At 43.1% G+C, this 20,288-nt stretch overlaps 1 protein-coding gene across 3 annotated transcripts in view; it reads left to right on the plus strand.

The window, feature by feature from the left end:
- ERCC6 (ERCC excision repair 6, chromatin remodeling factor) overlaps positions 1-19,080 on the plus strand; it is a 72,323-nt gene extending 53,243 nt beyond the window's left edge. For all 3 annotated transcript variants that reach the window (XM_036073511.2, XM_036073536.2, XM_078077448.1), the window contains 11 exons: positions 2,019-2,135; positions 6,089-6,184; positions 8,068-8,283; positions 8,727-8,837; positions 9,300-9,419; positions 9,821-9,915; positions 11,253-11,398; positions 11,483-12,184; positions 13,709-13,913; positions 14,506-14,584; positions 15,710-19,080. In XM_036073511.2, the coding sequence (XP_035929404.1) occupies positions 2,019-2,135; positions 6,089-6,184; positions 8,068-8,283; positions 8,727-8,837; positions 9,300-9,419; positions 9,821-9,915; positions 11,253-11,398; positions 11,483-12,184; positions 13,709-13,913; positions 14,506-14,584; positions 15,710-16,129 (2,307 nt within the window). In that variant the 3' untranslated portion in view covers positions 16,130-19,080. The remainder of the gene's footprint in view (positions 1-2,018; positions 2,136-6,088; positions 6,185-8,067; positions 8,284-8,726; positions 8,838-9,299; positions 9,420-9,820; positions 9,916-11,252; positions 11,399-11,482; positions 12,185-13,708; positions 13,914-14,505; positions 14,585-15,709) is intronic.
- The last annotated feature ends 1,208 nt before the right edge of the window (positions 19,081-20,288 follow it).

Below are 20,288 nucleotides of genomic sequence, written 5' to 3' on the forward strand. Positions count from 1 at the left end.
TGTCACTCTGCCTTGTCAGGAGTAGGAAGGAAACATGGACGTGCTCAGTTGGTCTTCGTTTTACATGGCACTTCATTTTACATGGAAGTTGGGAGTGATAGTTAAGAGAAATACAGTTGGATCCCTACCATGTGTGTACTCAGAGAGACAGGGAGGCAGATGGGAAGTAAATATAGAATTAGCTTTATTGCCTAAAGCACAGGATTGCCTAGGAAAGTTGGACTGAGAACATGGCTGGACATCAAGGCTAAGATTGGGTTTCTTAGTCTTCCTTGCTCTCCCATTCCCACTACATTCTAGAGTTTTAGTTCTTCCTCTGAGGAGAGTTGGTTATGAAAAACAGACCCATCCCCAGCCACTGTGAGTTTGACCCCTGTGAGTTCACCACAGTGGGTCAGGGACAGGGAGGGGTGGTGGAAGGAGAACTCTCCAGAGGGGGTGGACAGGCAGGAGAGAGAGCAGATATGAGCTGCCAGGCCACTCACCAACCCAGCCCTGGTTTTCCAGCATTATCATCCAGCTCACTGGTGCTTCTGGAGGAGAAATATGTGAGTAGAGGTGGGGATGTGGAGATAGTTTCCTTAACATACTGTATATATTTTTAGGAAGATTTAAACAGTGTACTTGCTTCCTTGGTGGGACTGTAAAGTCATGTTAAATTTTGAAATTTATCATCTCTGTATTACAAACCATAGTACGTACCTGATCATCATCTTAAGGGTAATTTTTAATCTGTGTCTGAATGATACATTTACGAGGTTACCTGTAACTAAAAGTTGTTGATTAATCGAACTTGTTATTGTCTGCTATTCCAAGTAAATCCTGTTTTTTCTGTGTATGTACTCACACACAAGGTGAACACACATATATGTACATATGTGTATACATAGTTGAGTGAGGTATACTTAGGGTCTTTTAAAATGATTTTCACTGTGTTATTTTTTTTTAAAAAAAGATTTTATTTGAATGAGAGAGAGAGAGAGAGCATGAGCGGGCAGGGAGGGGCAGAGGGAAAGGGAGAAGCAGGCCCCCTGCTGAGCAGGGAACCCGGTGCAGGGCTCGATCCCAGGATCCTGGGATCATGACCTGAGCCAAAGGCAGATGCTTAGCTGAGTGAGCCACCCAGGTGCCCCTGTGTTAATTTTTTAACATGAATTTTTCTGTATGTGTTATGGTCATGCTTTTTTTATTGTCATTTATTTTGCAGCTAATTTTGTTAAACTTAGACTTTGGTTGGAATTTTTCTTGTTCCATTAAATAGTAATTTACTAGGTTGTTAAGCCTATTTAGATTTTTTTTTTAAGTATCAATAATTTATTGAATTCTTTGTTTGCCTTTAAGTGAATTGCAGAGGGTGTTTTTCCTGAGCTGTGGGTCTTTGTTTTTCTACATACAGTTAATACGCATCTCATGTGGCTATGCTCCATTACAGAACCATATGCTCCATCTCAGGCTAGAGTGACCTTTCATTTCTGGGATCATAGGGCTTTTCTTGAACTTACTCTCCTAAGTCCCCAGTGGGCAGTAATCTCTGCTTATTATCTGGTTGCTCCCATGGCTACAGCTTTCCCCCAGAGTTAGCTTTTGATCTTCAGTCTCACAGAGCAGCAGTTCCTTTGTAGCTTTTGGAGAATGCAAGATTATAAACAGAGATTCATTTGAAAGCCGTTTTTTCCCTAGAGGGTAGTCAAAGACTGAAGAAATCTCTACTTTAGGGTTTAACAATATAATAATAATTAAAGCAAAGTATGGAGGAGGAATAGGGCACAAAATTACCAGTTCTTTTGTTGTACACTTTGGTTAATAAGTTTTTTAACTGATGATATCTTCTGAAAGGTACCACCTTCTGGAGTATATGGAACTTATCCTCATTTTTCCAAACCATTTTCCAACCATTTCCAGCCAATTTTGTATAACCATAGGTCATTAGAAAAATTTTTTTAACATTGGAATCAATTGAGAAGAACAAATGCATTTGCTAAACGTAAGTAATTATTTGCCCTTTTCTCTTATTAAAGGTTAAAACAGCTTATAAATGTGCATGTGTCTTACGAGATACCATAAATCCATACCTGCTGCGGAGAATGAAGTCAGATGTCAAAATGAGCCTTTCTTTGCCAGATAAAAATGAACAGGTCTGTAAATCCAGGAGTTACCAACCCATTCCTAATGCGTGGATATACTTGTCTGTTTATTCTGCTTTTCATATGCAGAATTGGTGAGGCTAACAGGTGTGGTTGCGGGTGTATACAGCTGGTCTCTGTATACACCTGCATGTGGCAGGTGAGCTGCTGTGGCATCTGCCCTCAGCAGGACTCCTCCTCAGTCCACAGGCTTTGATCTCTCTCGTATTAACACACAGATTCCTGTGCACTTTTTGAACTTGTCCATTTTCCTCAAGCCCCCAACTCATTCATGCCACAAATCAGAGGTGCCAGGCATGTTCGTGGGAGATAGCACTGAACAGAGCAGCTGCTTGCTCTCCTGTTGCTCACCTTCGTTCTTGAGGAGAGGAGACAGTCGTAGGCACGTACGTCACCCAGCAGGCAGCAGTCATGTGGAGGAAACCCTGAGCAGGGTCAGTGGGATGGGGCATGTAGGGCGAGGATTTGGGGAAGTGGGCTTCTTACAAGGGATGGTGAGAGGTCTCCTTTCTGATAAACAGACATTTGAGCAGAGGCCTAAAGAAGGTAAAGGAAGCGAAGCATGGGGTTTTGGGAAGAAGAGCGTTCCAGGTCAATGGAAATGGAAGGGTGTTGGTACCTCCAAGGACCAGCAAGGAGGGCAGTGTGGCCTGAGGGCAGGAAGAAGGATGAGAGCACTTGGAGGGAGAAGTCACTTAGCCGGCCAGGTCACCAGGGCCTGCTGGTCATGGTGAAGACTTCAGATTTTACTGTGAGTGAGGAGGCAGTTCACAGGGAGAGACTGAGCCAAGCAGTGATGTCATCTGACTTAGGTTGTAAAAGGGGCATCCATTTAAGGCCCATCCTGGTGTTCCATTATCTCAACAGGTAACTGCACCCTCTTTTCAACATCTAACAGTAAATATGTTGTAGATTCTCAGTGTCAAAACTATAAAGGATCTTGTAGATCTGTCACCAAGGCTGCTTTCATCCCCGCCTCTTCCCTCCCCACAAACTCATTTCCAAAGTCAGCCCTTGATCTTAGCATTCTCCTTACAGGTCTCCCTTTCCCGCCAGTGTCTCAGGCCACAGTGCTCTGTGCTATGTCTAATTCCATATCCATCAGTTGCTGTGCTGTTTCATTTGTTCTTTTTCATGCTCTCGCTTCTTTGCTCCACATCCTCGTACATTAGGGCAGCCAGTGTTGACTGCTCTCCCAGCCATTGGCACTCTCCACTCCACTCAGTATCGCACAGCGTCACTGGCTTAGTTTTTCCAAGGCTTGTCTTCCTGCTGACATACCTTCATGTCCCTCTTCCGAACATCAAGAATCCTGATTTAGCTTATTTGCACCACTTTATTTTCACTATGGAGTCCCAGAATGTCTCTTCTTTGTAATCCATGTAGCAGCCAAGGCACATGGCTTGGAGACAGTTCCTGTTTTCCTGACATGTGCCACTTGTCTTTCCATTTGCATGTGATGTTCCCTCTCTCTGGAGGTTTTTCCCCCTCCACGGTACCCACCCACCACACCCCCAGGTTTCCCACAACAGAAGTTGTAAGATCCCACTAGGCTCTTTTTTTTTTTTTTAAAGATTTTATTTATTTGAGAGAGACTGAGAGAGAGCATGAGAGAGGGGGGAGGGTCGGGAGGGTCAGAGGGAGAAGCAGACTCCCTGCCGAGCAGAGAGCCCGATGCGGGACTCGATCCAGGGACTCCAGGATCATGACCTGAGCCGAAGGCAGTCGCTTAACCAACTGAGCCACCCAGGCGCCCCCCACTAGGCTCTTGACTAGAACTCCTTGAGATCAGGACTTTGTCTTACTACCCACCTTAAAGGGCCATGTAACACCTAAAACTGATTTGCAGAAACTAAGCATCTGGTGAATAATTAGTTCAGTTAACCTTGTGGTTAACAGAGGAAAGGCTTTTCTCTGTTGCCATTGTATTTAAAAGACTGAAATACAAATTTATGAAATCAGGAATTAGAAATACTCAGGTTCATATTTTCAAAAGATCACTCAGGCAGCATATGAAAGCATTGGAAGGGAAGGAAAATGGAGGCAAAGGGATGAGTTAGGTGGTCCTTCCAGAGTCCACAGAGGGCATGGGCCTGAGCCCCGGAGCGTATGGGGCTGGCAGGTGCTTCCCAGGTTTCCTGTTTAGATGCTGGGACAGATCTGCTGCCAGACACTTCAAAAGGACAGAGTGTGGAGGAGATATTTGTGAGTTGATTTGGGTCGTTTGAAGTGCTCACGGCACATCTGCCTGTCCCAAAGGCAGTTATAAATGGGCCTCAGGTTCTGAGGGGAGAGTTCTAGGCAGGGATGTAGTTGTGACCTCTGAGCAGGGAAGGCGTGAATATATGAGCAGGGATGAGGTTGCCCGAGGCGCATATACGGAACGAGGAGAGCGAAGCTGCAGCATTGTGGAGACGGTACCAGGAGGGGCTAGCTGGGAGGACAGGAGGACAGGCAGAAAGGCAGGAGGTGGGTTCGGGGAAGTGGCATCCTGAGGCCTAGAGACTCAGTGTGGCGGGCTGCTAGGAAGTCATTAGTGAGCTTGTCCACAGCACTTTCTCAGTGGCCATGCCCTCCAGGCTTGTGCTGGGACCAGAAGAGGCTGGAAGGTGAGGATGTGGGGATGGTGATTATACATAAATCCTTTTAGGGAATTTTCCCCATCACTTTTTGGAGAGTCTAAGGTGGCGGAGCACTGTCCAGAGGAAGAGGAGAGGGTTTTTAGATCTGGTATGAAGGTCAAAGGGTTGCCCTCTTCCCAAACAGGGAGCTGGCTGTTCCCCTGAAAATAAAGGAAAACAAAGTGAGGTGGATAAAGTAGATAAATTTTAGGGGGTGAAAATTAGGGAATCATGACTGATAGCTTTGGTTTCTGTTTTTGATGTTTTTTCCATTTGTTGTGTGTGGTTTTTTTTTTTTTTTTTTAAGATTTTTATTTATTTGAGACCGTGCACGAGCCAGGAGGGTAGGGGCAGAGGGAGAGGGAGAAGGAGACTCCTCATGGGGAGGGAGCAGGGAGCCTGATGAGGGGCTCAATTCCAGGACCGTGGGATTATGACCTGAGCCGAAGGCAGACATTTAAGGTTTTGAGCCACCCAGGTGTCCGTTTGATTTTTTTAAAGTAGAGATTGAATCAAAGGTGGGTAGGTCAGTAGGTGGCTTGGGGAGAATGAGGAGTGTTGTCACAGCCATTCTGGGTTTACAGAAGGGGCTGAGCAGGGAGTGCCTGCAGAATTCTCCCGGAGACCAGGAGCAAGACACTGCCCAGATGGGTGAGGTTCTCCAGCAGCGCTCAGCACTTAGCATAAAAGGAGTAGAAAAGGCAGGTGTTTGAGTCAGTCTTCATTTGGAAGTTTACAAGGCAGATGTAGTGGGTGGCAAAGGGATAGCTGAAGGAAAATGTCTTGGGTTTATGACTAGCCAAGGAATAGAGTGGACATGAAGAAAGAGAGGATTGAGAGGCAGAAAGTCAAGGAACATTCTGGCATGGAGTAACAGGCACAATCGGGCTGGGAGGTTGGACAGGTCTGGTAAACTCATGGACCTGTGCTTTGGCCTCCAGGATAGGGTCTCTGGTCAGGTGTGCTGAAGTGAAGTGTGGGCGAGGGGCATGGGCGGTGAGACAGTCTGAGCACTTGGAGGCTAGGATGGAGGAGGGCTTGTGCATCTGGTCCTGAACTTTGTTGTGGGAAGGAAGCCAGTATTGGGGGACTGTTGGGATAGTAGGTGGGGACCAGGAGGTGGATGGATGGCAGAAGTGGAGGGGCTGATGAGAAGGGGTAACTGTGTCTTTGTTTAGCTCTGAGATGGGGCACCCTTTTGGCTTTTTAAAATAAGAGGTACATTGTTAAATTGTATACATTGTACTTTTTTGATTAGAAAACTTTGTTGATGTTTTAATTATTTTAATTCTCTGTTGTTTTTTTTTTTTCCTACCCCCATAGGTCTTATTTTGCCGTCTTACAGAGGAACAACATAAAGTCTACCAAAATTTTATCGATTCCAAAGAAGTTTACAGAATTCTCAATGGAGATATGCAGGTCAGAAATGAATTGTAGAGCAGGGAAGCAGGGGAGGAAAGGAAGCTAGTACTAGTCATGTTTCACAGTTACCTCTTGGAAACACTTGGGTGTGAACCATCTCTTAATTCAAAGCCAGAAGTAAGAGAACGTGCAGTTACATTTGAGCACACTTCCTTTTGTCTGCGTTGCAGCATGGTTACACTTGAACCCCACGTCACGTGGTCTAGCAGAAGAGCAGTGCTAGACACGGGGTCTGTAGTGGTGAGTCCTGCACGGATGTCTGGTCCTATGCAGCACGCAGGGAAGTGGCCCCGACTGCTGGGGCCGGCAGGGGCGTGAAGGAGGAATTATTATTATAAATGTTTGTGTAAGTAATAACATAAAATAACATTTTATTATTAATAATAATAACAGCGTTCTTGGCAATACTCAGCAATAGATGTTGGTAAAGGTCTGTTCGATAAGCATATGTAGTAGGTTTATATCAGCATATACTTTGAAGGTCCATATGAACTATTCAGTTTCTTTGTGCTTCAGGGTCTTAAAGTGTAAATTGTGTTCTATTTATTACACACACAGAACTTCCTTAGTCTTGGGTCTGTCCTCATGGGAGGTGCAGCTGAGTAGCAAGCATCTTACTCTCTGAAACACACTTCCCCATAAACAGAGGTTGGTAAAGAGATGAGTGCGGGTGGCATGGCTGCCTGTGTCCCATCATGTCTGCACGCTTTTTCTTCCCGAGGAAGTCATTTCAGTTCTTTTAGCCATGGCTCACCATTTCTTTTAGTTCTGACATCAATCATTGGCCTCTATTAGAGGTTCTTAAATCATTCACATTTATTCATCTCTCCTAAATCTGCCCTTCACGTGCCTCCAAGTTGTGAAGCCTTAGGTGGTCTGGATTAGCACTGGCCTGTAGATACAGAACGTAAGCTGCATGTGTGATTTTAAATTGTCCTAATAGTCATATTAAAAAAGGTAAAGAGAATTTTGGTAATGAATTTTATTTAACCTGCTCTATCTAAAATGTCATTTTAATACATGAGATATTGTACCTTTTTTTTTTTTTAAACTATGTCTCCAAAATTGGATATTTTACATTTTCAGCACATTTCAGTTTAGACTAGCCTTCTGTGGCTTGTGGCCACTGTATTGGAAGCACAGATCTAGAGGCAGACAGAGGAGTTACAGATGACTCTGGGGGAGTTCTGAAATATTCCTGATTTGTTCACATTTTTTATTATTTGTTTAACTGTTGTTTGCTAGTTAGAACTACCATACTCTTTGATTATTGGCTTAACTTACAGTTTATCTTTTCTCCTTGAGCGTTTGTACTCATGAGCTTGATTTGAGTCATACTTGGAAAGCTGTGAAGGATGCCCACCTGCTGGGGCCTGGAGGGCAGGCACTCCCGATCTCCTGTGCCCTTCTGCTGCGTGAACCAGCCCCATATCTTTCCCATTTGTGTATTTCCCATGCAGATATGTAACAAGAAAAGATGAATGAAGGTTGATTTCTTCTAGCTCCTAATATGCTGAGAATAGGGAGGAAGCTAAGAAGCTGGTGAAGAATTACTTTTTTTTTTTTTAAAGATTTTTTAAAATACTCATTTATTTGAGAGAGAGAGAGAGAGGGAATGGGCAGGGAGAGGAGCAAAGGGAGAGGGATAAGCAGACTCCGTGCTGAGTGCAGAGCCTGTTGCGGGGCTCGTTCCCATGACCCCGAGATCATGACCTGAGCCTAAATCAGGAGTGGATGCTCAACTGACTGAGCCACCCAGGCACCCCAGGAATTACTTTTTAATCTGTGTTACATATCGAATAGCATTCTTCCCTTCCTTCCCAAGTGAATGTTATTTTACATGGCATAATCCAAATGCACGTAATTCTTTTATACCATAGATTTTCTCTGGACTTGTAGCCCTAAGAAAAATCTGCAACCACCCTGATCTCTTTTCTGGAGGCCCAAAGAATCCTAAAGGTATTCCAGATGATGAACTAGAAGAAGATCAGTTTGGATACTGGAAACGCTCTGGGAAAATGATAGTAGTTGAGTCCTTGTTGAAAATATGGCACAGGCAGGGTCAACGAGTATTGCTGTTTTCTCAGTCAAGACAAGTGAGTATACAGACCTCATACAAGAAACAATTTGGTCTTAAGACTTATAACACGTTATTAAGAAAATGGGATATAATCTAAAATAATGATTCTAAAAGCGAATTCACCTGCTGATACTGAGGTGGCAGCCTACAGATCTCTTTGGGAGCTTGGATCTTTCTCTAGAGTTGGTGCCTAGAAGTTGGCTTTTGTGAAAGGTTTACCATGTGATTCTAGGGTGTGAGCAGGTTTGGGTCTGAACTTAGATAGATGCCCTGTAAGAATTAGCAGTAGGGAAATATCAAAAATACTCCCGTAGTAGTTATATTTATCTGCCTCAAAGCAAGAAGCCCTTTTAATTTAAGCCTGTTGGGGAAGGTGTGACTGTTTAGACAAATGTGGACCTCACTGGAGGTGTGTGTTTGATTTTTAAACTCTTATCCCCTTCCCCCTCTCCCAAACAGATGTTGGACATATTTGAAGTATTCCTTAGAGCTCAAAAGTATTCTTACCTCAAGATGGATGGTACCACTGCAATAGCTTCAAGACAACCACTGATTACAAGATATAATGAGGTAACAAGTGAATTTAACAGTAAAGCCAAGTAGTGCTACTCTGTGCAGAGGAAGGAAGAAGAACTGCCTCACCCACCTGAGCCCTGCTTACATTGGGGATGGGCAGAGGGTAGAGGGAGACTTTCCTCTTTTAACTCTGGGCATTCCTGGATGGGTGTGTGTGTGTGTGTGTGTGTGTGTGTGTGTAAACAAAGAATGTATATTCCTTCTTGTGTGTGTGTGTGTGTGTGTAAACAAAGAATGTATATTCCTTCTTGAAAAGCCAACTCTGAGATATTGCCAATATAATTGGTATTAAAAACAGGAGCTGTGAGATGGCATCTTGACTGACCAGCGATCTCTAGGACGTAACCCATCCTTTGTATTAGAAGAGGTTTCCATGTGTAGAATATGTAAAGACAGAGGGGAAGAGCTGTCACCAGTCTTCAATGTGCATACTGAATGTTGTGCGTCTTACTCTAGGACACATCCATATTTGTGTTTCTTCTGACCACTCGGGTGGGCGGCATAGGAGTCAACCTGACGGGGGCAAACAGAGTCATCATCTATGATCCTGACTGGAACCCAAGCACAGACACACAGGTAAAGGAGCGTGCGAGTGGCAGACAGTTGAGTGGCCAGCCCTTGTGAGGGGCCTTTGGTGCCCCTGTCAGCTTCCGCATGGAGCTCCCATCTTGGTTGTTGCCTCGTCCTCAGCATGGAGGAAGAATCTTCAGCAGTTTTATCTGTAGCATGCATCGCTACATCTAGGGTACAAAGAGAGTGCAAAGTTGCAAACACACGTTGTTTTTCATGTAGAGGTGGCTCAATCTATCTTTGAGACCTGCCTGTTTATCTTCCTTAATGGGCCTGAGGTGTATTTAGTGTCATTAGGCAGAATTTTGGCTTTGGCAGGGGGAGGAAGCAGCCGGCTGTCTCTGTTTCTTTTCAAAAGCGCTTGTCATCGGGAAGGGCGCTTGTTGAAATGCATCTCTCTGCCGTAGGCCCGGGAGCGCGCATGGAGGATAGGCCAGAGGAAGCAAGTGACGGTGTACAGGCTGCTGACTGCGGGGACCATTGAAGAAAAGATTTACCACCGGTCAGTACAGATGGCGGCCTGCCCCGTGACTGGAGACTGCTCTCCTGGCTGCCGCGTGTGCACGATGTAGCTGTAGAAGGACGCCGCCCGGGTTGAGCTGGGAAGGTTTTAAATGTGTTGCTTTAAAAATGTGTTTTTATCTTAGAGCAATAGTTAGTGTAACTTAAAGGATATGTGAGGGGGTTTTGTTGTTTCCTTTTTGTATTTTTTCGTTCTCATTAAGCTTAGATGACTTATTGTGAGTTTTTAAAAAATGTCTTTGAACCTGATCATTTTTCTACCTTATTAAACATCAGAGACTGCTTATGTATAAACTTCATCTTACTTTTTATTTAAGAGAAATGTATATATCTTCTATAGTGTACCATCTTTTTTTCAGAAAAATTTTAAGAAGTGACAAAGTTGAAATACATATGGGAATTTTCCCACACCATGCAGCTGTGATCAGTGTGGGTAGCCTGGTGGTCTTGGACTCAGATGCCCCCGAGGGAGAGGTTGACTAGGACACCTGTTCTTTTTCCATCTCTGTACAACGAGTAGGGGTATAGACAAGGGTCCCTTTAACAGTGGGGTGGAGATACGGCCACCTTCTCCCCCTCCTCTGCCGAAGACTTTATTCTTGAACTGCACCCCCTCTCTTAAAGGGAGGCTCCCTGCTTTCCACCATGCACTGGGCCACTCCCTGATAGGTGTGTGTTCTTCAAGGCCTTATTCTGAGAGGGCAAGAGACGAGCTGTGTCCTGTGAGGGAGAGCTTCTTCCTCTTAGACATGTTTTAGCCTTGGGGTGGGGAGGTGTGGGGGGAGGGGGAGCAGGACTGCTTTGTGGGGGCGTGTGGGCAGGAGTGACGATGGTGTGGAGCTTCAGCTAGAGTGTGAATCAGCAGGCAGAAGGTGGGTGAGATGGCTCCAAGGGAAAGCTTTGCAAAGGCCAGGTAAGAGCGTTTCCAGAATCCCATCACAGAAGGGTTCTGAGGAGGGCCGGGCAGGGGACCCTTGGTCCAGGAGTCCCGGAATCCAGCTCTTCCAGCTCAGAGAGGCTGTGAGTCACATGATTGTATGTAGAAAGGTGATTCCTGACATGTGATGGATCTTGGAGATTGAAAAAGCTCACTGGGTATAAATAAGATACTCTTTGTGATTTAAATTCTGTCAAGCATGGGAGACCACCCGATATTTTATGTACTTTCTGAATTGTAATTTTCCAAGGCGAAAAGCTCGGGGATGATTTAGACATTTGTTCAGCTACAGTTATCGTATCTCTCATATTGTTTTAGAACTAGGATTTCGAGGTGCAGCTAAACATTGTTTTATACCAGTTTAATTTTTATCTTTTTAGACAAATTTTCAAACAGTTTCTGACAAACAGAGTGCTGAAAGATCCGAAGCAAAGGCGATTTTTCAAGTCCAATGATCTTTATGAGCTGTTCACTCTGACAAGTCCTGACGCATCCCAGAGTACTGAAACAAGTGCTATTTTTGCAGGTATTACATAAAATAAGCTCACTTAAAATAATAAAGTACAGAAGAATTATGTCATGTAACTTGAGCGTGTTTTTCCCCTTTCAGGAACTGGCTCAGAAGTTCAGGCTCCCAAGCTCCATTTAAAAAGAAAACTTCCACCGGCCTTTGGAGCAGACCCTAATGTTCCAATATGCAAAAAATTTCCTGATTCTAATGTATCCACAAACGAGGCCACATCATCTGAAGAGAAATCTACAGCTACAGGAGCTGAAGTGAATGCAGTAACTTCTGATCCATGCGATCCTTTGAAAGATGCCCCCCAAACCCCTAGGACTCCACCTGGCAGTGACGGGCCTAGAGAAGACATGAACACAGTGTCTAGACGAGAGGAATCATCCGTGATTAGTGGACATGGGGATTGTTCAGATTCTCTGAGAATCAGCAAAATGGACGGGCTGTCAAGTGAGGAAAGCGTCAATGAAAACCAGGGTCTTCCCGACAGAAGAGAAAGCTGCCAGGCTCAGACAGAGCCTCTTTGGGAGAATAAGCCATCGGAAAGTAATTTTTCTAAGCACAAGTCAAAAACGAAACATAGTGCACTGGAAGAAGAGCCCCTGGAGCAGCATCGGAGGCCAACGCAGAAGCCGAAGAGCCCTAAGCATCCCAGAGATGCCAAGTTTGAAGGAACTCGAATTCCACACCTCGTGAAGAAAAGGCGGTACCGGAAGCGGGACAGTGAAAACGAGAGTGAGACCAGTGAACAGAGCAATGATGATTATGTCTTGGAAAAGCTTTTCAAGAAGTCAGGTAATCTTTTTGCTGAATTTGCCGCAGGTGTGCTAGGAACAGAAGAGGAGTAGGCTGTTGCTAGCAGGGGCAGCCTTGACTCACAGGGCAGAGTGGGCTCTCAGCTGGAAGTATCTTTTCTTCTAAAGTTCAGATTTGAAATGTATCGACATTTTGAAAATCGTATTCACCTCTCTTTTTTGAAGACCTAGAGGAATTTGAAACTCTGGAGAACAACAGTGCTTGACTTACAACCACACACAGGAGGGGTGCAGTGCTTTAAGTAGGTTTGTAGTACTGAACGGTGATAGGAAGTTTTTGTACGTGGTGTATTTACCTGATTTTCCAACCACAGGAGATTAAAGTAACAGCCATGGGGGAGAGGCAGGGGCAGGCCAGGGCAGGCACTCTGGAAGTAGGAAAGCTTGCTCGCTCACATCAAGGGAGAAAACTCAGGAAGGCAGACTCAACAGTTGCTCAGAACTGGAGAGGATAGGCAGTCCACAGCTTTGTCATCCCTGGGGGTGTCGTCTTGTTCAGGCCTTGGCACTCACTGGGTTCACAGTGTGATGGCCCCGAGTTACCAGACATCACTGTTCGTGGTTCTTGGTGCGGGAAGGCCAGGTTTCTGTACGGCATTTCAGAAAGAGACCATCTGGGCCTGATACTTTTTTGTAAGGTAGTTTATTGGTAACTTTTTATTTTTTCTGTTTTCCTAGGAAATGATCTCTTTTGTCTAGTTTTCAAGTTTATTTGCACAGAGGCATTGAAAATATTCTTGTAACAGGTTTTTAAAAATTTGTTTCTGTTTCAAGATAATTTCTCCCTGGTCATTTCTAATTTTGTATATTTCCTCCACCCCTTTTTTGGTCAGGTTAAGCTAGGGGTCTCTTTTGTGATTTTTCTTAAAAACATAAACCAGCATTTTAATTTATTAATTAGATCTATGGTTGTTCTCTACCTCATTAGTTTTTGCTTTTATCTTTATTACTTTCTTCTTTGTGCTTTTGTTGTTGTGTTTCGGTGAGATTTTTTGGCTCAATTTTTGTAAGACTCTTTGACTTGGAAATTTAATTCATTTGTTTTTATTCTTTCATTTCTATTGATATATAAATATTTAAGGCTGTGAATTTTCCACTGATACCTGCATTAAATTCTGATAAGTAGCATTTTCATGATCATTAGTTTTTAAAAATCCTGTAATTCTGGTTTATATTTTCATATTTTTCCCTTCAATAAAGAATTGATTAATAAGAGGTTTTAAAATTTTCCAGATAGCAGGGATGTTGAAGTTGTGGTGACAAAGGCATTATGCTTCAATTATTATAAAACAGGGGTAGTGAGTAGTCCCTACCTTGTAGGGTAATGATGAGGGTGAGTGGCAACGGCATCTGTGAAGTTCCTGGGTCATGAGAGTCGCCTTGGCAAATAGCTGAAAGTGTTCATCATTTTTTCTCTACCCACAACATACTAGACTATACAGAAGAAAAATGTAATTGTGTGCAAACTGAAACAATATGTCACGGTTTCCTTTGTTCTTGCTAGTCGGTGTGCACAGTGTCATGAAACACGATGCCATCATGGATGGAGCCAATCCGGATTATGTGCTGGTGGAGGCCGAGGCCAACCGGGTGGCCCAGGATGCCCTGAAAGCGCTGAGGCTCTCCCGCCAGCAGTGTCTGGGAGCGGTGTCGGGTGTTCCCACCTGGACGGGCCACCGGGGGGTTTCTGGCGCACCAGCAGGAACAAAGTAAGAGATCACTGCTCTGCCCTGCTTGGGAGGAGGCCATACAGTCTAGGCTAGGAGTAGAGCCAGGGCAGGCGTGGTGGGGAATCTCTCAGGGAGGGATTGGGTTGGCTAGATTGCAGGACTTGGGGAAAGACATACAATCTTACATTCTTCCTTTACATTGTCCCCTGCTTTCCGAAGCTGGGTTTTCAGGGGAAGGAGACCTGATCTGTTTTGTTTAAGAGTTGATGTTAAAAATAAGAGATACAGAATAGCGATTACACTTTAATGAGATGATTAGCTGGTATTCGGCAATCAGTAATGACTGTGCTATTTGGTGTACTGGTTTAGAATAATCTTCCTACCTAGAATTTGAGGATAGTTTCCATCGTATGTTGAACAAGATATTGAGTGGTTCTTACTTGAGATGCATCAGTTACTTCCTAGGAGAGTAAAGTAGAAAAATTGAAGGGGATGAGCGTCATGGCTATGAAAGAATAACCTTGCAGAAGAAAACTTTTCCAGGAAAAGATAAAGTTGTTGAAAGGACATTTTCATCTCTTAAGTCACAAAAGCAAACATTCTATCTACTGTGATTCTTTTCCTTACTTAGGAGTAGATTTGGTCAGAAAAGGAATTCCAGCTTCTCTGTGCAGCATCCTTCTTCAACATCTTCAAAGGAGAAATGCCAGGTAATATGATAGCCTAGCTGCTTTTCATGTCTGAGACTTGCGTGATTGAATTGCCATGAAAATTTAACCTGATTCGGATGTGAGGTAAAACACTGGCATAATGACACCTGGTATTTGTTTTGTAGGCTCTGATTAATGAAGCATTTTCATTTGAAGCTAAAAGGACCAGCCAACTTTGTAAAAGACAGAGTCTTAAACTCAAATCTGTAGCAGAATCTCTGTTTTGCCCCGAGAAAATTAACACAGGGGATAGGTGATGTGAGTTGCTGCCCATGCAGCCTGCTCCATCCAGAGGTGAAGTACCAGCTCCAGAGGGCACTACCCTCTAAAATGAAGGTTGAGAAAACCCCCTCGAATGTTGTATGTAATTTACTAGCTGCTAGAACCTTGTGCCCGTATCTCCCTGTCCTGTGATCCCCTGGGCGCCTTGAGTGCTTCACTGAGTAAAGATTAGACCAAACTCTGTTATGCAGTGCTCTCTCTTGGGTCTTTTCTGGTCAAGGGTTATGTTGCTGATAGAAGTTGAAGACTCCCAAGTTCAGACTCCTATTTTAGATTAATATGAACACATTTGGAATAGAGAACCTTTTTTGACTTCCCATGTTATGTTCTTTTAGCAGTAGGGATGTGAAAAAAAGTTAGATTTGTGTTGTTCTAGGGCAACTCATATGAGGCGTAAAGTGGGAAGAGTCAAAAGATTTAAAAGTGAAGAGAAGGAAGCACAGTTCTGCAGTTGTTCCTTGTCCTGCAGTGCCTAGATCAGGGTGGATTTGGGAGGAGGAATGGGAGAAGCCCGCAGAAGCCGCACCTCCTGGAACCTGCTCTCCCGCCAAAGGGAGGCTTGTTGCCCGCGTGCCCCCCCCCCCCACATACACACATAGAATGGTGATGAAGTGAAGAGTGCAGTTTGGGGGATTTGGGTGTTTTCAGAAATGTTCTTTAATGGTGGGTGGATTTCAGTGCTTCACTTGCCCCCTCCCTTTTTGTTCGGCGATCTCATTCTTTCCTGTCAGCCTCATTGCCTTGGGCTCGAGTGTTCGTTTATGGCTCCTCAGGGCTTTTGGGGAAGTAATGGGAGTGTGAACTAGAAGCTGACGTGTCACTGCAGTGGTCTTTTTTCTCCAGGATGGTGTCACAAGAAAGGATGGAAAGGATAATGCTTCTGAGCACTTCAGTGGAAAAGTGGAAGATGCAGAGTCTTCACCCGGGTCCCTCTCTTCGTCTTTACTGTTGGCTAAAATGAGAGCTAGGAACCACCTGATTCTGCCAGAGCGGCTGGAAAGTGAAAATGCGCACCAAGAGGCATCTGCTCCACCATCCTCCACCACCGAACATGATGACCTACTGGTGGAAATGAGAAACTTCATTGCTTTTCAGGCCCGTGTTGATGGCCAGGCCAGCACTCGCGAGATACTGCAGGAGTTCGAATCCAAGTTATCAGCCTCACAGTCTTGTGTCTTTCGAGAACTGTTGCGAAATCTTTGCACTTTTCATAGAACTTCTAGTGGTGAAGGAATATGGAAACTTAAGCCAGAATACTGCTGATCCACATTACTTTTTAAACTTTCAATTTCCTAATGGAAATTTCTAGTAATTATAGGATTAATAATCATGTTCGTCAACAGAAGTTGGCTGCATTTGATGTTTACTTTGAATGATATCTACCTCATAATTTAAAACTTTAAGGAAGAAGAAATTCATCTCTAAAACTTAAAAGTTTTAAAAATACTTGGGTTGATTTCTTTATTTTGACACTATGAATTATGTTGCAAAATCAGGGACCTAACAGTTAATCCTTGGGTCACATTTGTTCCTTTACCCAAAAGATGCCGTCAGGGAGCACATTATTGCTCATTTAGATGTTTGTAGACTAGAAATCTCAAGAATTATTTTTACTGGTGCTAAAAACATGTCTTATATTCAGTCAGACCTGTTCAATAAATTAGTTCGCCAATATCTGATAACAGATACTTATTTTTGGTGCATAGCTTTTAAACATTTAAATTTATCACTTGCCACCCATAAAAAAAATGAGACTTACTGTCTTTTGAATATATTAATTGCCTTTAAATAGTCTTCCTTTTAAGGTACTGTAAATCGGCAGGTATTTTTCATTAGTAAAGCATGAAACAGCTTGGTAATTAATGATGAGATCTGTACTTGCAGAAGGTTGTAGTGTACTCAGCTTATATTGGCTTACCTTTAAGCAAAGGGCATCTTTTCCCCCCCATGGGGACTGTTGGTTTTAGGAAAATGAAATATATTATCTTAACACAAATCTTAAGCAGAACCAAAAGTGAGTACAAATAAAACAACCAACACACACATGCACAGAAATGTCACTCCAGACCACAGCTGATACGCCATGATTACAGTGTAGTGACCACCATTGTGTCCCGCTCTCTCTGCTCTTGTGCGCTGGGAGGTGGCTTTGAGCATTTCTAATTTTATTTATTGTTTGCTTTTCTAAGGATGCTGATTACTTTGTATTGGGCACCATTGTTCTCCTTATGTATTATCTTCTGTCCAGTTGTTTTCACCTCTTTTTGTCCTTTGCATTCCCTGTGACTCTCCTGTTCTAGACATTTGGTTTTCAGCTGTTTTCTGGCTGTTGCTTATGTGTTTATAGTTCTGTGATGGTGTCATTTTGATCCTCAGTTTGTTTTCCTAGCTTTGATTTTCTTGTTTCCTTCTCTTTGTTGTTTTATCATCTCAGCACTGAAGTCTGGTTTTCTTAAATTCATTACATTGCTTAAATTTCTTCTAGAGCTGTCACAATGCAGTTTGTTTCTTGGGTTTGTTCTCTATCGCATGCTGTTTTCCTCTCTGCTTTTTCTGTGTCATGCTTGCCTTCCTCCCATGCCATTTCTTTACATCTTGCTTATGTTGCAAGTGAGCAGCTCTGTCCATATCTGTATGCTCTTCCCTGTGACCTAGAGAGAAGGGATTTGGGTTTGGGGGTTGGGAAGAGCCTCTGCCGGGCACCATGCAGCTCTGGTTGGAGGATTTGCGTTTTACCCCTCTGTTCGGAGATTTTGTTAAATAGCTCGGGCCAAAGAATCCCTCCCTGTAGGCAGGAGATGTCATAGAGTCATGATTCCCACCAGGATTTTCTGCTGCCTTTTTTTTTTGAATTCTGGCTTATTCATTTTATTCTGTTTTTAGAGTGGTTTATATATTAGAGGAAAAAGATTCTATTATTTTCTTCAGTCTGCTATCATTATCTAGAAGTCATAGAAGGGATTTTTAAACAGCTCAATAAATCCTAAACTTGAGAATTTGGCTCAGAAGGGAGTCAAAACTCATGACAGTTTTTTTTCTGGGAAGTTCTTTTTTTATTTTTATTTTTGTAATCATTAGCCTGTAAGAAAATTGCTTCCCCCTTATTCTTAGATTGAATGCAGTTCATTATCTTTCTTTCTGAAATCTGAACTCTACTGAGAGAAGTTTTTTTTTTTTTAAAGATTTTATTTATTAGAGAGAGAGAGCATGAGCAGGGGAGAGGAAGAGGCAGACTCCCCACTAAGCAGGGAGCCCCATGCGGGGCTCGATTCCAGGATCCAGAGATCGTGACCTGAGCCAAAGGTAGACTTAACCGACTGAGCCACCCAGGCGCCTCAAGAGTGAGAGAAGTTGTAGCCTTCTCATCAGATAGAAAATGCCATTAAAATTTTGATGCAGTAGAAGGGTGGTCCTCACTCTCGTTCTTGTCTCAGCTCTGCCACTGGCAAGCTAGGACCTTAGGCAGATCCCTGTCCTGCCCGTTTCTCAGTGTGGACATCTATGAGCATTGTCATCATGCCTCCCAGGTAGAGAGGCTTCGAGGCAGATACTCTAATATTTTTAACAATAGAGAGTAACTTACTCGTTTAGATAGAATCTACTTTTTGGAACTTTAAAAGCTTTGTACAATGTAGACAGATTTAATGTATTTACTGTTAAGTGTTATATTGGTATCAAGCTACAAAAGGATTTTAAAATTTTGTGAAATTTTAAAACTTCCTAGTTCATACGTGAATATACTATCACTGTTTAAAAAATTTCAGGCAATTACTGTCTCCTCACTGTTCTTGTTCCTATTCCAGCGATAAGGACTGTAATTAGTGTGTATTTATTCTTCCCGGCTGTTTTTCCATGTATTTGCAAATACATGGTGGCAGAGATTGCTGCCGTCATAACATTTCCCCCTTCTTCCTTTACTGACGAGTTTCTGGAGTTTTACCTGGACGCCTGGCAGGTGAAGACCCGGCTTCCCTGCCTCCCTGATAGTTAATTGTGGCCCCGTGACTGGGCAGTGGGATGTGAGTGGAACTTCCAGATTGGGCTCTTAAATAATCTCAGCCTCTTGCTGGCTGAGATTCTGGGGGGACCTTAAGCAGTGATATGGGAGCTACAGAGGTTGTGTGTTGAGGCTGGAGAAGCTGGCCTGCCAGCCTTGAACTGCTTTCCTTCTACCTGTTACTTAAAAGCAAAATAAATTCCTGACTTGCTTAAAACCACTGTCTTTTGGAGTCTCTCTATTACAGAAGTAGCTTTGTTTTATAGGTGTGATTTAACGTGGATGGGATTATATTATCCTTACTGTTTTGCAGCTAGCTTTTCATTTAATGTTATATGCAAGACATCTTTTCATCCCTGAAATTATGGCTCTACATTCATGGAACTGCTGGATTAAAAATGACATAGATTTTTAAAAATTTAAAAAATTTTTTAATTTAAATTCAATTTAATTAGCATACACTATATTGAGGTAGAATTCAGTGATTCATCAGTTGCATACAATGCCCAGCTTTGCCTGTTACTTCAAGTGCCCTCCTTAATGCCCGTCACCCAGTTACCTCATCCCCCCACGCCCCTCCACTCCAGCAACCCTCAGTTTGTTTCCTAGAGTTGAGTCTCTTATGATTTGCCTACCTCTCTGTTTTCGTCTTCTTTTTCTTTCCCTTCCCCTATGTTCATCTGTTTTGTTTCTTAAATTCTACATAATTGAAAAAAATGACAGATTTTTAGTTTTAATGGATGTAGTGAAACCGCTTCCTTCCATTTACACTCTATAAGAGGACCCATTCTCCACAACCTTACCAGCAATCAGTCTCGGGAGGTTTTTGTTTTTGTTTTGTTTTTAACCAATGTTAACAGTTGAAAAGACCTTGTTTGAACTTCAGTTATCCTGATTACTTATACAACCAAACACTTCCATGTTTTTGGCCATTTGTAGATCTTGAGTGATGCCTGCTCACATCACATTTGCCTAGTTTTACAATTGGGTTATAAATCTTTTAGGGTCCCTCCCCCCAAACAAAAATGAAAAGGCGATTGCCCCCAATTATTACTGAAGCTTATCATCATTCTTTTCTCTGTTCATTCTTCTCTCCACCCATCTGAAATGCCAAGGTTATCATATGCTAAGTTGTCTCTTCCTGGACAATGGATCCAGATACCTGTTCTACCAACCACACTCTTCACTGTTGACTTTGAACTATGTTTTGGTATCTACAGGCAAGTTCCTAGTCCTTCCGGCCTCTGCCCCCATTGTCTTGTGTATTTCCTGTTCTGGGTAAATCTTAGAATCAGTTTATTGTGTCACTAAGATTGTGTTGCTCTTTTGATTGGGATTGCATTCGTTTATTCATTGATTTGGGGATAATAGACTTCTTCAAATTAATACAATTTTTCCCATTAGGATCATGATAGGTCTCATTAA

The sequence above is a fragment of the Halichoerus grypus genome, chromosome 7, assembly GCF_964656455.1.
Source record: "Halichoerus grypus chromosome 7, mHalGry1.hap1.1, whole genome shotgun sequence".
Lineage (NCBI taxonomy): Eukaryota > Metazoa > Chordata > Mammalia > Carnivora > Phocidae > Halichoerus > Halichoerus grypus.